Source organism: Nuphar pumila, chromosome 5 (assembly GCF_984573655.1).
Source record: "Nuphar pumila chromosome 5, dmNupPumi1.hap1.1, whole genome shotgun sequence".
Classification (NCBI taxonomy): domain Eukaryota; kingdom Viridiplantae; phylum Streptophyta; class Magnoliopsida; order Nymphaeales; family Nymphaeaceae; genus Nuphar; species Nuphar pumila.
Genome location: NC_143253.1, coordinates 6,482,571 through 6,497,595, shown reverse-complemented (window position 1 = coordinate 6,497,595; position 15,025 = coordinate 6,482,571). Strand labels below are relative to the sequence as shown.

Below are 15,025 nucleotides of genomic sequence, written 5' to 3'. Positions count from 1 at the left end.
CTTTTCATGGCATTTATTCTCAATCTTGGGCATCCTGGCCTCTTTCTTACTACTGAATTCCCCATGGAATTTTCCCTTTTCTATACACTTTAACAAAAATAACCCAATTACATCATATCATTTTCATATTCCCATTAATACTATTCTAAAAAAAACAAACATTATTCTTTCTTTTATTATAATTGTATCCCATTATTCTATAAATAGAATAAAAATTAAATAGTAGGGTATTTATTTACACAAATGCCCTCAATAATTAAATCAACACTCAGTTTGACTGAACTCCATCTCTTTGACTAGCACCATTCTAGGCTTCTAGCATTGGATTGGTTGATAACACTAGCTTAGTTTTTAGCTAATCTAACTAAAGGTGTCAACCGGCCTGGTTTACCGGGACCCACCCTATAGGTTCCGCTTATGATGATAAATAAGAAGACTGAATTAAGACCCAGGTCCGGACCTGAAGGTTCGATTAATACATGAACCCAGGTATAGTTTGTGAAATTTTATGCCAGACCCAAACCCAACCCAAGTTCTGATTAAGACCCACAAATTTTCAATGTAAAAATGATAAGAAATGTGATTTTACCAGGTTTGGTTCATGTAGTTCTTATCGGGTTCAGATATAGTTTTTCTTATAGTGGACCCGATTAGACCCGAGTCCGGACCTGATACCATACCCAAAAATCTGGTCCAAGTCTGGTTCCACTTGAGTCCGAACCAAATCCGACCCATTGACCCGGCTTAATCTAGCACAAGGGTGCCAATTTTTTTTTTTATAAAAAAAATAATTTTCCTATAAAATAGAAAAACTAACTACTTTTTCTCTTTCCCTCTTTGTGTATGTGTATGTCTATGGGAGTGGGTCATGTTTCTTCCATTTTTTAATGAATTTAACGATATAGATGTGTAGGGATGCAAACGGGGTGGATCTGGAATAGCTAAATACATGGAGAGTCGATCCAGATGGGATCAGAAACAGGTAAAAATTGCAAAACTCAGTCCTATCCAACTCGTTTTCATCCCTAGCCTGACCACCTACATCAATTGTGTTGTGTAATTATGTTTCTCAAAGGATTAAAAAACTAATTAATCAAAATGCACCAAAATTTTATCACTGAGAAAAAGCATGTTTTCACCGCAAAATGATACCATCCAGGATGCAACCCCTACCAGACAAACCATGATATGGGTCAAATTTTCTAGAGAAAGCTTGCACCTATGATTTGAATTTAGATTTTAGTACAAAACACACAACATTGGCTACACTTTATTGTACCATACTCTCTAGTAAAAGTACATATTTTCTCACATTCTTTTGATTTTTTGTTGATCAAGTCATGCTGATATGATCTATATGATTTGCTTAGTCGAAAATATACAATAGATTAAACAGTCTCTTTCAAGAGCTTCAAAATTCAATAAGTCTATAATCACCAAGATTTCATGACTAAAATAAAATGGATTTTATGGCCAAATCGTTTTAGGTAAAGTGCTCGTTCGATACCAAAGGTGGCTCAGCCTTGTCTGGTAGGAGCAGCTAGTGCAGGTCACCTTGTGTTGGGACATTGCAAGTTTGAATCCCAATGCTATTGTTGTATAACCGGTATGGGTCTGCCTAACCCAACCTTGCTTATAAAAAAAAAACCCAAGTGCCAGTTCAATATACAAACCATGCCAAAATCACCTGTGGGGTTATAATTAGATCCATTATATATGGCTTGCACCTAGGGGTGTCAATCGGTTGGGTTTACCTAGACCCGACCTGAACCAAACCCTATAGGGTTTGGGTGTGGTGATAAATAAGAAGACCCTATTAAGACCCGACTCCATACCTGAAAGTCTGATTAATACATGGAGGTGGGTATAGTTTGTGAAATTTTATACCAGACTCGGGCCAGACCTGAATTTCGATTAAGACCCACAAATTTTCAATGTAAAAATGATAAAAAAAAATATGATTTTTCTGTTCGGGTTCACAAAGTTTTTATCGAGTTTGAGTATGGTTTATCTTATGGTGGGTCTGATTAAACCCGGATTCATACTTTGATACCATACCCAAAAATCAGGGCTTAGTCTGATTTCACCTGAGTCCGAACCAAACCTGAACCGTTGACACCCCAGTCTTCTAGTGTGGAGATGAGAGGTTTATTTTAAAATATATATATATATATATACAGATATTTCTGGTTATTTAGTTGTGGAACCTTTTAAAAAAGAAATAGAAATTATGGGAAAAAAGAAAAATAGAGAAAAAGCAGGGGTGAGCTGGCGCTGAGCTGGCAGGGGTAAGGAGATCCCCTTCGGTCATCATCCCTAAGCCCCTCCCCCCCAACCAGAACGTGGATGACAGCCCTCCTCGGGTCAACATCTCCCGTTAACCCGAGGTTTAACCTTTAAACCTCACCCTAACCCTAACCCACGGTTACAGGTCACACTCCCCACGGAATATACCCTCCCCGTTAACGCCGTCAGTCCTCCGTTACCCATGCTTAGCTGGCGGGGCCCCTTATTTTTAGGGATTTTCCCTGAATGGTCCAGCTGGAACGGCACTCCGCACATGGCCAGCTGCCCTCCTCGCTATCATGAGAGAGAATTAAATTTTATTCCTATGTTGCCCTTTCGCCCACCACAGACCTAACGTAGGAGGACGGGTGATCTTATTCTTCCCTAAGTTTCGGGATGTAAAAATTTAGGGACGTGTCTGGAATTTGCTTTATTGATCGAGGGTAGTTACCGCCTTTTAAATCAGGAGGGTAGATTCTCAACAATTTCCATAATTGCCCTGATCCTCTCATTAACGGAACGCCTTGTTATTGGGAAGAATACGGTGGTAAAAAATGACAATGTTACGGGTATTTAAGATATTTTGATTACTCGGGTAATCTTTTTAAGGAAGTTACGAATGGCTAGATAAGATGTGTTAATTTGTCAATTGGCTTAAAATTCAAGAATATTTTAGACATATAAAAATATAACGATTCCGTACGCCTAATTTGAAGTGGATTTCGTTTTTTCACTTTTAAATGGGCGGGCAATCGGGGTCAGTTTGAATTCAAGGGTATTTTAGTCATTTTAAACATAAGTTTTTTTTTTTTTCCTTATGCCGCATTCGACTTCAGTAACTCCACGGTGGGAAAGCACACAACAACACCATGGTCTGGTGAACTTGATGATGCCAGAAATACCCTGGGCTTCTCAACAAATCCTCGACAGCTCTGAACTGGACAGTGGCAGTTGTGTAATTTAACATGTCCGAAAAGAAAAACCCGAACCGTACTTGTCAAGAAATGTCTCTGTGTCCGAAATCCCCATAAGACAAAAGTACCCTGTTTAGTGCCACGTGTATATCCTAATCCACCGCACTGAGAGGGTATTTCAGTCATATTCTTCGGTCCTAAAATCTCATCGTGGACGCGCCAGGACAAGAAATCCAACTTTCATAGAAAGACCGGTACGCCCCTAACTCGGAAATTTACTGTTCTTCTATTCAGACATCTAAATGACTAAACCACCCTCAAACGGTGAACTCATATACACTGTCTTGGCTAGAATTACATTATCTTTTTCGGACTTTTTCGTCATTATGCACAAGTTCCAGACTCCACAACCAGAGACCCGTTTGGGGGTAACTTTGACTATTAGTACACAACCGAGAAACTCATACCGAGTCGTATCGGATAACCCCGAACTTGAAAGCGGGCACTGGCCTAATAAATATTGTTTCCAGTAAATGACAATCGTATCCCTCGCAGTGATTAGGGAAACTCATACCGAGAGGAAACGTTCGTCAATATCATATAGCCTGGCTTGGCAGGAGGAGATGAGGCTGCTTTCCCCAAAAACACCAACTGAAAATTGAAAACAATATTAAAAAAAAAGAGTAGATAGAAGAGAGAACTCAAGGGAAGGGAGGTGTGAGAAGGAAAGATGAGGGTATTTTGTAGAGAGAGAGAGGGTGTGTGTCTCGTGAAGTAGCAAGCAGAAGCAAGCAACCCCTCTCTTCCTCTTCTTTAATTTAATTTTATTTTTTTATTATATTTTTTTGTTTTCCGTTTTTTTGGGATTTTTTTTTGTGGGTTCGGCTTTCCTTATATATACCCAATTTCCTCCCGTGTCCCTCTTTTTCCTCTCTCTCTCTCTCTCTCGTTCACCCTCTGTGGTTTCTCTCTCTACTCCGACTGGTAGTCTCTCTCTCATACCCACATTCATTCCTTGCTTCCTCCTTTCCGATCACGAGATCCCCATCTCCCCCACCACCTCTCTCTCTCTCTCTCTCTATGTCTAGAGGGCGTCGGTGGAAATCCTCGGCCCTCTCTCAGGCTGCTAGGCTCTCTCGCATTGCAAATTCTTGATCGGAGGAGAAAAGGTTTCTCTTTGCTGGAAAATTTTGGTATTTTTTTGGTTGATTTGTTCATTTTTTTGTTGGTTGAGAGAGGTTGGAGATGTCGCATTCCGGCGACCGGAGAACGCAATGGCCGCCGGTGAACCAGGGGAGGGCGGCCACGCCACCGCCGCGGCCGCCGAGGGAGCTGTGCCTCGATACTCTGGCGGACCACTTCCACGACGCCCTTTCCAACAAGCCCGACTCCGTCCACCTCAGCCTGGGCTCGCCTGTGTCCCCCCTCCGTACGCAGACCCACCCCGGCGGCGGGGCCACCACCAGCTCCTCTGGCTCCTCTGGCGCCCCGCCGCTTAGGAAGGCCGGCAACAACAATTCGGGAGAGCTCTCCGCCGGGAGCAGTGGCAGCTCCGGCGGCGGTGGCGGCAGCCCCACTGCCGAGAGTGTCCGCAACTCCAGCAGATCCGTCCGGACGGGGAACATCCTCGGCGCTGCTCCGACACCTGCGGTGGCGGACAACCCGCAGGAGGCAGCTGGGGTAAGGAGGCCGGTCGGACCAGCGGCAACGGGGCTGCTGAGGGGCGGCTCTCCAGTGGCACCAGCTAAGGCAGTGGCCTCTGGTGGCCGGGGCTCGGGTCGGAGTGATGTGCTTGGCTTGGGGACAGGGAATTACGGGCATGGAAGCATAATGCGGGGCAGCGGGAGGCCCACCGACTCTCCAGTGCCGGCGACAGGGAATATCCGGCTTGCCGGGGAATCGGTGTTGGTGCGGCGGGCAATTGAGAGTAGGGATCCGGAGGAGGTGAAGAAGGCGGGGAACGAGCATTACAAGAAGGGGCATTTCGTGGAGGCCCTGCGCCTCTACGACAGGGCAATAGAGATCTCTCCGGACAATGCCGCCTGCCGGAGCAACCGTGCGGCGGCACTGACTGCTCTGGGCAGGTTGATGGAGGCGGTGCAGGAGTGTGAGGAGGCGATCCGGCTGGATCCGAATTATGTGAGGGCGCACCAGAGGGTCGCCGGGTTGCATCTCAGGTGAAAAATGCAATATTTTTTCCTACTATTTCTGGAACTTCTAGTCGCTTACTTCTCTGGTCCAGATGTGTTAGAAGTTACTTTCTTTTAGCGCTTGATTTCCGGTGGTTTTAGGTGAGGAAATGTGGTATTTTAATTACATTATTGTGAAATTTGTTATTTCATTTTCCAATTTCTTAGGTTATTCTCAATGATTGTATTGTAAATTTGTGCTTCTTGGACTTAAATTTTGCTATTTATGAAATATATGTGTACTGTCTCTCTCTCTCTCTCCAGAATTTTGTGTTATTGTTAATTTATGTATGGTGAGGAACTTCTTGCTCCTAGATCGAGTTCTTTGTTTGCTTGTTCTTTTAGTTTTAAGGTAATTTATGTTTTGTTTACTCTGTGCGTGTTCAGGCATTTTCTTATATTTTAGTAGTTGGCTTGCAATCCAGTTTTGTATTGCAATTTACTCAAATTGGATTAGTTATGCTGCGGCTTTTCCGTTTTTAGTTTGATTTGAGAAATTTGGTCTTCTTGGTTGAGAATTGTTCCCGTTTAGATTATTAATTTTGCTTAATAGCATTACTAGTTTCTGCTGACTTGAATTGTTTTGGGTGATTTCAGTAGCAATATGCTTGCAATCTAGGTTGAGATGTGTACATTTTGCTTTGACTGACTTTTGTTCATAGGTGATGAAATTTTTGGTTGATGCTGATTCCTTTTGAGTTTGCGACGACTTTCACCAAATTCTTTGTTTGCTTTTTGGCTGTTTTTGGTTTTTAAGTTCTGGTTTTCAGCCTCTCACATTGCTTGAGTGTGTTTTGTTTCTTGCAAGCTTTCACTGTTGAGCTGACCAGTTGGTTGATATTCTGATGTGGTCTTTATTTCTCTTTCTTCTGCTTCTAATTGAGTTATCTTTTTAAGATGCTTGACTTTTTTGGATGAATTTGAATTTTTCTTTCAATGAATAGCAATGCTTGACTTTATCTTCATGTTTCAATGCAATGTGGCTGGACATTTAATCACCATTATTTTAGGAATTGTAACTTCTTTGAGTTGTTCTGTAGAATATTATGACATTCTGCCTTGGAGTTATGCTTTCCTTTATTGAATGACCAGTGAATCTCAAAATTTCTGTTGCTTCAGTTGTTTGTTACTTTTCTACTCGGGATGTGAGTCAACTTGTTTTTATTCTATTCATGTCTTATGCAGATTAGGACAAGTTGAAAATGCAAGAAGGCATCTTTGCGTTTTTGGACATCAACCGGATCCAGGGGATGTGCAGAAAATGCAGAACATAGAGAGGCATTTAAACAGATGTGCTGATGCCCGAAAAATTGGAGACTGGAAGAGTGCTCTCCAAGAAGGCGATGCAGCCATTGCTGCTGGAGCAGAGTCTTGTCCTCAAGTAAAATTCTCTCTGTATATCTAGAATAGTTTCCAAAGTAAGCAAATTACGGGTGTTCTTATATGCAACATATTGCATTTGCAGCTATTTGCATCCAGAGCTGAGGCTCTGCTCAAACTTCATCGTCTGGGTGAAGCAGATTCAGCTGTATCCAACATACCCAAGTTTGAATCAAACCCACCATCCTGTTCGCAAACCAAGTTCTTTGGGATGCTTGGTGACTCATACCTGTTTTTTGTCCGTGCACAGGTTGAGATGTCATTAGGAAGGTGCGCTTTAGTTCATGGCTTTCATGTTTGTTTCATGATTCTGAGTGATTAGAGCAGATTATGGATCTGTTGCAGGTTTGAGAATGCACTTTCAGCTGCTGAGAAGTCTGGACAGTTAGATCCCCAAAGCCGTGAAGTGTCAATAGTTCTGACCAAGGTTAGAGCTGTGTTCAAAGCTCGAACAAGAGGGAATGATCTCTTCAATGTTGGAAAGTTTGCCGAGGCCTGTTCTGCTTATGGGGAAGGTTTGGAGTATGATCCTTCCAATCCTGTCCTATACTGCAACAGAGCAGCTTGTAGATCAAAGCTTGGTCAGTGGGAACGCTCAATTGATGATTGTAATCAAGCTTTGAGAATTCAACCTAATTACACCAAAGCACTTCTTCGGCGAGCTGCCTCCAACAGCAAGGTAATTTCTGACCTTTTATTATTTGGTGGTTGTTTTTGGTTGTACATTATTAGGTATATGCAGTTCTTAACTTTCTGAGTCATTGCAAGTCTATGGAGTTGCCAATGGGACATCAGATAGCGTAATCTTAATCACTGAATTACTTGACTTCATGTAAACTTTTCCATCTTTGATTGGAAACCGGTGTGACTTTCCAGTTGAAGCTAATCTTGGGAAAGACTTCACTATTAGATGCTTTGAGTTACTGCGTCTGTCAAATTCCAATGCTTCTGTAAATCTTTGAGCTAATCTCAGGAACTATCTTAGTTTAAATTCCTCATTCTTGTACCTTAGTACTGAAATGCTCTTTTTCTTGAATGTTCTTTTTTTTTTACAAATCCGACATTGTGGGATTTGATTTGTGAGTTGCAGTTGGAAAGATGGTTAGAAGCATTTCGTGATTATGAAGTGTTGAGGAAAGAATTGCCAGATGACAGTGAGGTAGCAGAAGCACTGTTTTATGCCCAAGTTGCACTTAAAAAGTCGAAAGGTGAGGAAGTGTACGGCATGAAGTTTGGAGGTGAAGTGGAAGAAATTTATGACACTGATCAATTCAGAGCAGCGATTTCTTCAGCTGGTAAGTTTGCTCTAGGGGTCATACACATTTTTCTTTTAATCCATTTGTTCTTCCATGTTGGATGCATACATGCCAATCTGTACACTTCTGAATGATGAGTAATATGGTTAAGCTATGGATGAACATCCAAATGAAGCTTATGTCATAGTTACTCTGACAGAGTAGCATTCTTGGTTGTTTTCAGGGAAAAAAAATTTTCTCCATTGGTAGTCCCTTAGGACATGTTTGGAATCGAGAAAGATGTAGGAAAAGTCCAAATAAGTGAGACTTTTTCACTGAGTTTTTCTAAAAAATACACTTTTTGATAGGAAACATCCTCCATGGGGGGGGGGGGGGGGGTGGAGGAATGTTTGCTACCAAGAGAAAATTTATTTTTACACTCCCCACCACTCATCTCATCACATCTCACTACTACCACCATCACCCACCATCTCACCATTACCACCATCGTCCATCTCACCCCCCCCCCCCCCCCCCCCCCCCCTCCTCTCTCTCATTTTTTTACATTTTTCCACTCTGTTTTTATCATGCTACACAAATAAGCGAAAAACTTTCTTTTGGAGAACTTCTCATATTAAAACTCTCATAGGCAAAATTTTCTTTTCCTCTGAGAGTTTTTTCTCTTTTCCAAACGTGCCCTTAATGTTTTTATTTGCAATTTTTTTCTTCTCTTTAATATTGCTGCTGCTGGGAAAGTAGGGAAACATTAAGGACATAAGTTTACTGATATTAGCTAAAATTCCCTGCTTGTAACTGAGCTGTTTCGACTCAAATTTTCTGTAAACTCATGCAATTTTTTTGGGTCTGAAGATTTCTCTTTATACTTGGGAGGTAGTATTATTATTGACTGTTTTCTGGAGAGTAGATGAAAGACCACGGGTAACTTCTTCCCATTTTTGTATTTGTATCCATGGCGATGTTCTGTGCCCTGAAACTCTCAAAACTAAATATTGTGCTCACATTCTATTGGCAGTCAGTTCACAAAATCTTCAAAGTTAACAAGTGTTTCCATGCGTAGGATAAATTAAACTGAGGGTGAACGGCACCGTTTTTTCCTTTTAGTTTTTCAGTACTCCAAAATGACGTGAAGAAATTAATTTGAAGCTTTCTCTCTCCCCTTTTTTCTTAGTGTGTTAGAAAGACAGCTGGAATATAAAAATTTTATAGTTTACTATTCTGAATATATCATTATGATGCTTGTTTGTTGTTCATGACTTGTATTTTCTTTTCCACTCAAAATTTCAGGAGTTTCAGTGGTGCATTTCAAGGGACGCTCAAATGAACAATCTGAGCAGATTTCTCCATTTGTTGACACGTTGTGCATTCGATACCCATCTGTGAATTTCCTCAAGGTAAGTTTGGTGCCTATAGGTTGTGGACCAGCACCTGTTTGGTTTGTTTTAAATTCTATTGCTAGATCATAGTCATCCTTTTTTCTTTTCTTTCATTTTTTTTCACCAGGCATTGAAGTGCTATTCTGCTCTGTTTCATAGTCCTTGTTGAGTTGTTCTCCATCTTGTTTCAAACTTTTCAAAATGTCCTTGATTACTAACTTGGTGTGGTCATGCAACAAAGGTGGATGTTGATGAGACTCCGGCAGTGGCCAGATCAGAGAATGTAAGGGTCGTCCCAACCTTCAAGATCTACAAGAATGGCAGCAGAGTGAAGGAGATGATCTGCCCAAGCCAGCAGGTATTGGAGTATTCAGTCCGGCATTACAGTCTCTAGCAAATTGGTGCATTTATTCTTCCCACTCCCCTTCGAAAGATTCTTACATTTTACATCCTGTCACAAGCCCAGCTAGATGCTCAATAATTCTTAGATTCAAGGCCAGAACCAAAAAGAGCCAGTTTCTCCCTTTGTCAGCCTTACCATTCTTTTCATTGTACTCCGTCTTTATTTTTATTTTTACGTCCCCATGTCCTTTTTTTCTGTTCTTTTCCATAATTAGGACAGCCGAGTCTTATCCCACCTCCTCATCTTGGGAAGTTTGAGACTGTACCATTAGTTGGCTGTGTAGAGAGAGAGAGAGAGAGAGAGAGAGAGAGAGAGAGAGAGATTGGTGGGGTGGAGAAATGTGTACATGTATATATTGATATATACATATTAGAAGCCATCATTATTGAATCTCTGCTATTCAAAGTTTTGTTGTCTGGCGAGTACTGGTCAGTGAGAGGATGATGATGATGTTGGTGTTGCTGCAGCTGCTGCAAAATCCCATCAAATAAAAAAAAAAGTTTGAGATTTCTCTTCCCATCTTTCACAGTTTTGGTGCTTGCTATCCTCTGTTCTCTTTCTTTTTCTCCTGTATGGGTAATTTCTGTATAAGCATTGTTTTCTGCAATTGGGACAACCCAGACCATCCAGGTCCTCATCCTGCAGGTTATAGATTTCAGCATCTGAACCATCACAGCAAGCCTCAATTTCTTTATTCAATCCTGGCCTTTTAACGGCTATATTCTGCTTTTTGGTCAGCACTGCTGTCATCTTCGGTGTTTCCAAGGCTTTTCATGATATTGGCCGTCCGTGGTTGGCTCATCTAGGGTTGTATCAATCTGCTGTGGTGGCACCCAGTTGCCTACTGGCTAGACTTGGGACTCTTGATGGGTCGGAATCGGAGTTGAGCCTGTTTGCCCCTCAAAGGGGATAAGTCACCTTGATGACAATCGACACTTTTTCTTTTTCTTTTTTTGATAATCCATGGAAAAAAAATCTCATCACTGACAGCCCATTGGTTGGCCTCTGGTTGGTAAAACCGTCGTTCCCCCTTGACCACTGGAGAGTACAGCCAGCTACCTGTGGGTTTTAAACTTGTGGTGCTTGGTCTACTTGGTGACATTCACAAGTCGCTACCATATGAGTGTGCTCTTGTGGGCTTTTCTTTTTTCTCGTAAAAAGGAGAAGCCACCATGATGGTTTAGATGTAGTATCATTGACCGAGAAACCTATGAAAAGTGTTTGGTGTGAAACTCCATGAGTGCATCTTTCCTATCAACTTGAGATAGTTTTTCATTGATTTTGACCTTGCGGCCAGGGATGAACACCTTGGATATTGAACTTGGAAATGTCTGATTTGAATGCCTTAAGCTGACCCATCAAGTCAGGTATGTAGAGCCTTTGTGGGCGACCAATGCTGATTAGAAATCAAAAGAATGATATGTTATGACATATGATACTGCCAATCGCATGACGATTAGTGGTCTAAGTGAATGCATTTGGAAGGCTGATCATATGTACGAAGGGGTGATAATATAACTCATGAGGTGGTATCCCATGTGTTAAGCGGGTTCTTGTGCCAAGCTGAAGGCTCAGGTTAGAATCCCTCTGCCACATGGGTTTTAAGAGATATCTGGTAGGGGTCTGCCTAACCCCAGCTTGCCTATAAAAAAAAATAAACTCATCTTAGCCATTCATATGCATTGGGTTGGATGGCTACGACTGTACATGATGCACATAGGATACAATTCTTAAAACCCTTGATCCAGACCTTTGCCAGTCTAAGTCATCTTAGTGACTGAATACGCCTTAGAGTAATTGAGCTAGACTTCTTTGATGCACCCAGCCAAGTTGGTTCCATCGTATTCCACGTTGAGTGTTGTGAAAGGTGCTAGAGTCTGCATCAGGAAATATGGGCATTAACCTACAAGGGCTCAGCTCATCTGGTAGGGGAGACTTGTGAATGTCACCAAGTTGACTGGATGTCACAAGTTCGAAACTCACGGGTTACCTTGCTGCAACAAGGTGGGGGTGGGTTTTCCCTTGAACTATCCAAAAAAAAATGCATTTGGTATGAACATTTGTCCCTCGTCATTTTATGGGTATCAGATGTGATGTGTGAACATTTGGACCTAGAGAGAGAGAGAGAGAGGGAGAATTGGACTGACAAGGTAACGGACAGAAGGGATACAAGTTTGTAATTAAATGAGGGAGTTGGCTTGTGGTGATCGTGAGTGGGTGGTCGGTGCATATTCATTGCCACGGTCGAGAGTAAATGTCCTTTTTCCCGGACAAGTCCAAATATCATTTATGTTTGTTTTTTTTAAATATTTTTTTATTATTCTTACGGGGTTATGTTTATTTAAATATATGTTGAGAAGTCTCATTGGCACGTGGATGTATATTTTGAAAAATCCCAAGACAACATGAGCTCCAACATGCTCACGCTCAAATAGGCACAATCACACAGACTATTTTAACCTGGTTTGATCTAGATAATAGTTCTCTCACACTCTCTACAATCACTAGAAAGAGAGGACCTCATGGATATTTATATATGCTCATGTACACAAATTTGAGAAGAATACTTTTAGAGATACTTTTGCAGCATGTTTTGCAATCTGATGAGACTTAGATATTTGCAAGAAATAGACTCTCCAATGTGATCAGCATCGCGGACATCGCAGACTCTTTTGCTCTGGAGATTGAGTCTTGCACGATCACGACTACTCTGTGCCTGATCTGAATGAAATCTCTTATACTTATGGACTTTGGTATGATCATGATTCTGCACCTGGACAGAATTGAGGCTCTTATCTGGTTGGAGTATGTTGCAACCACCAGGCTTATCAACACAATGTGCTTTTACATCCCCTCGCAAGCTCAACATCGGGCATGTGATGTTGAGCTTGGATATGAAATATTGGAAAGATGACACTGGCAAATGTTTCGTTAATATGTCGACAATCTGATCTTGCGATATGAGATGCTAGACTTGAAGTTGTTTTCGAGCAACCTTGTCACGAACAAAATGAACATCAATTTCAATGTGCTTGTTGCGACTAAGAAACGTTGAATGAGCCGCAAGGTAGGTTGCACTGACACCGTCACACCACACAATTGAGGGAGAAGAGATTGGAATTCCCAATTTAGTCAGCAGGTATTGTGTTCATGAAGTTTCAGTGGCGGCATTGGCAACCACTCTATATTTGGCTTTTGTACTTGAGGGAGACACCACCTTTTGCTTTTGTGAACTCCATAATATTAAATTTGGACCCAAATAAACGGCATAGCCAGAAGTCGATTTTCGATCATCAACATCTGAATGCACAGAAACTCAAAGAGCCTTTGAAGGTCTCAACATCAAACCATATTGAATTGAAAATTTTAGATATCTCAAAATTTGTTTAACTACTTGCCGATGATCCGTAGAGGGCTGATGCATGAACTGACACACCATATATTGAACGGTGCCAATAGGGGTGGCAATCGTGTCGGGTTGTTCCTTTAGTTGCATAACTTTTATGCGAGATTGTGCATAATAGGCTTCTTTCAAAGCCTTTCATACGCCATATGACATGTCAAGATCCACTATTTGAGAGTGGACAACTTTAGTTAATGAAGAAATAATCCTACTAAGCAGCAGCTGGTCGTATTTGTGCCAGGTGACAAACTCTAGATTGGGAACCACTTTTCCCTCTTGGGTAATAAACTCCTCGGGCTTGGTTTTAGAACCATCAATATACCCATGCAGATCATATGAGATCAGCAAGAGTTTGAATTGTGAAGCCCACAAAGCATAATTATCAGTTGTGAGCTTTGTGCTTAAAAAGTATTGGAAGAAATTAGCAGCTGGAATCGATTAAAGCGACTCACCCTTGCTTGAATCGGTGCTCATGGAGGATCTTGAGGGAAGACATGACCATAATATGCTATAACTTAATTTTTTTGGCTCTGATACCATGAAAAATCACCAGACAACATGAGCAGCAAACACACTTACGTACACTCAAACTGGTACAACCACATTGACATGATTTTAACGTGGTTCAATCAGTTATTTTTACGTCCACGATAATGGTCCTCTCACACTCTCTATAATCATATGAGAGATAGGATCTCATGAATATTTATATATGCTCATGTACACAAATTTGAGGAGAATACTCCTCAAAATACATTTGTAGTGTGCAATCTGATGAGATTTGAGACTTTTGTAAAGAATGGATTCTCCAATGTGATCAACATCTCAAACTCTTTTGCTTTGGAGTTGGAGTCTTGCACCATCACAACTCTATGCCTGATCTGTATGTAATCTCTCATCGTTATGGACTCTGGTATGATCAGGATTCTGCACTTGGACAGATTTGAGGCTCTTATCTGGCTTATCAACACGATGTGCTCTAACAATACTCCCACCAATTAGCTGTGAAAAATGTCTTGGTTTAATGAATCCAAGGTTCCTTGATCAGGTTAGATGCTTTGATCTTCTTCATTGTGTGAGAAAGGGGAATGGACCATGTAGCTAAAACTCTCTCTCCTCTCTCTCTCCTCTCTCTCTCTATATATTATATATAAGTAAAGTATGTAATACCTTTGCGGGTAAGGAGCCTCTTAGTTGGAACGTATAGTGAGAGGACCCTATCTAACCCATGGATATTGTTCAACATAGTAAAAAATAGATGGAATCAATTGTTGGATATTATTTTTTCGACATAAAAATACAATTGTAGGAGGGTTCAAAATTTGAAACATTGTAGGTTGTTGATTTTTTTAACTTCACACGTTGGAATGGCATGATCCAAACATGTAGATCCGGAGGGTCAAATGTGCAAAAAATATTAAAAAATTAAAAATATTACAGCTTTTTATTAGGGATACAGTGTCCCAAAGATACACCTACGACCTAACACGCAGAGACCGACCTACATTACGACTAGGGGGGCCTGCCAAAGAACTTTAAACTTATATTGAGGATTAAGATATGAGGGCATAGACTTTTAAAGTTTGTAATTAACTTTTGATACTTTAATAAATGCAAAACATTTTTATTGAAATATAATTAAGGCACTAAAGTATTGTTAAAGATATTAAAATGGTGCCTGGTACGTGTCAAATGTGTACCCTTCTATATATTTCCCTGAGAAAATTCATGATGAAAAAAAAAAAGTAATGACCCGAAATTAGGTGAGCATTTTTGCCGTGTCGTTCATCACAGCTGAAGAATGATTCAAAAAGGAAAGTT

The 15,025-nt window shown here is 41.0% G+C and overlaps 1 protein-coding gene across 1 annotated transcript; it reads left to right on the top strand.

Moving 5' to 3' along the window:
- The first annotated feature begins 4,121 nt into the window (after window positions 1-4,121).
- LOC149836606 (TPR repeat-containing thioredoxin TTL1-like) lies at window positions 4,122-10,320 on the top strand. The gene is made up of 7 exons (XM_090005478.1): window positions 4,122-5,377; window positions 6,575-6,770; window positions 6,855-7,039; window positions 7,115-7,448; window positions 7,860-8,064; window positions 9,310-9,416; window positions 9,640-10,320. The coding sequence occupies exons 1-7, from the start codon at window positions 4,446-4,448 to the stop codon at window positions 9,790-9,792; spliced, it is 2,112 nt and encodes a 703-aa protein (XP_089861604.1). The 5' UTR covers window positions 4,122-4,445; the 3' UTR covers window positions 9,793-10,320.
- The last annotated feature ends 4,705 nt before the right edge of the window (window positions 10,321-15,025 follow it).

Coding starts and splice junctions, on each gene's coding strand:
- LOC149836606 (XM_090005478.1), top strand. CDS start 4,446: ATGTCGCATTCCGGCGACCGGAGAACGCAATGGCCGCCGGTGAACCAG. Junction 5,378..6,574: donor GTCGCCGGGTTGCATCTCAG/GTGAAAAATGCA, acceptor TGTCTTATGCAG/ATTAGGACAAGTTGAAAATG. Junction 9,417..9,639: donor CATCTGTGAATTTCCTCAAG/GTAAGTTTGGTG, acceptor CATGCAACAAAG/GTGGATGTTGATGAGACTCC.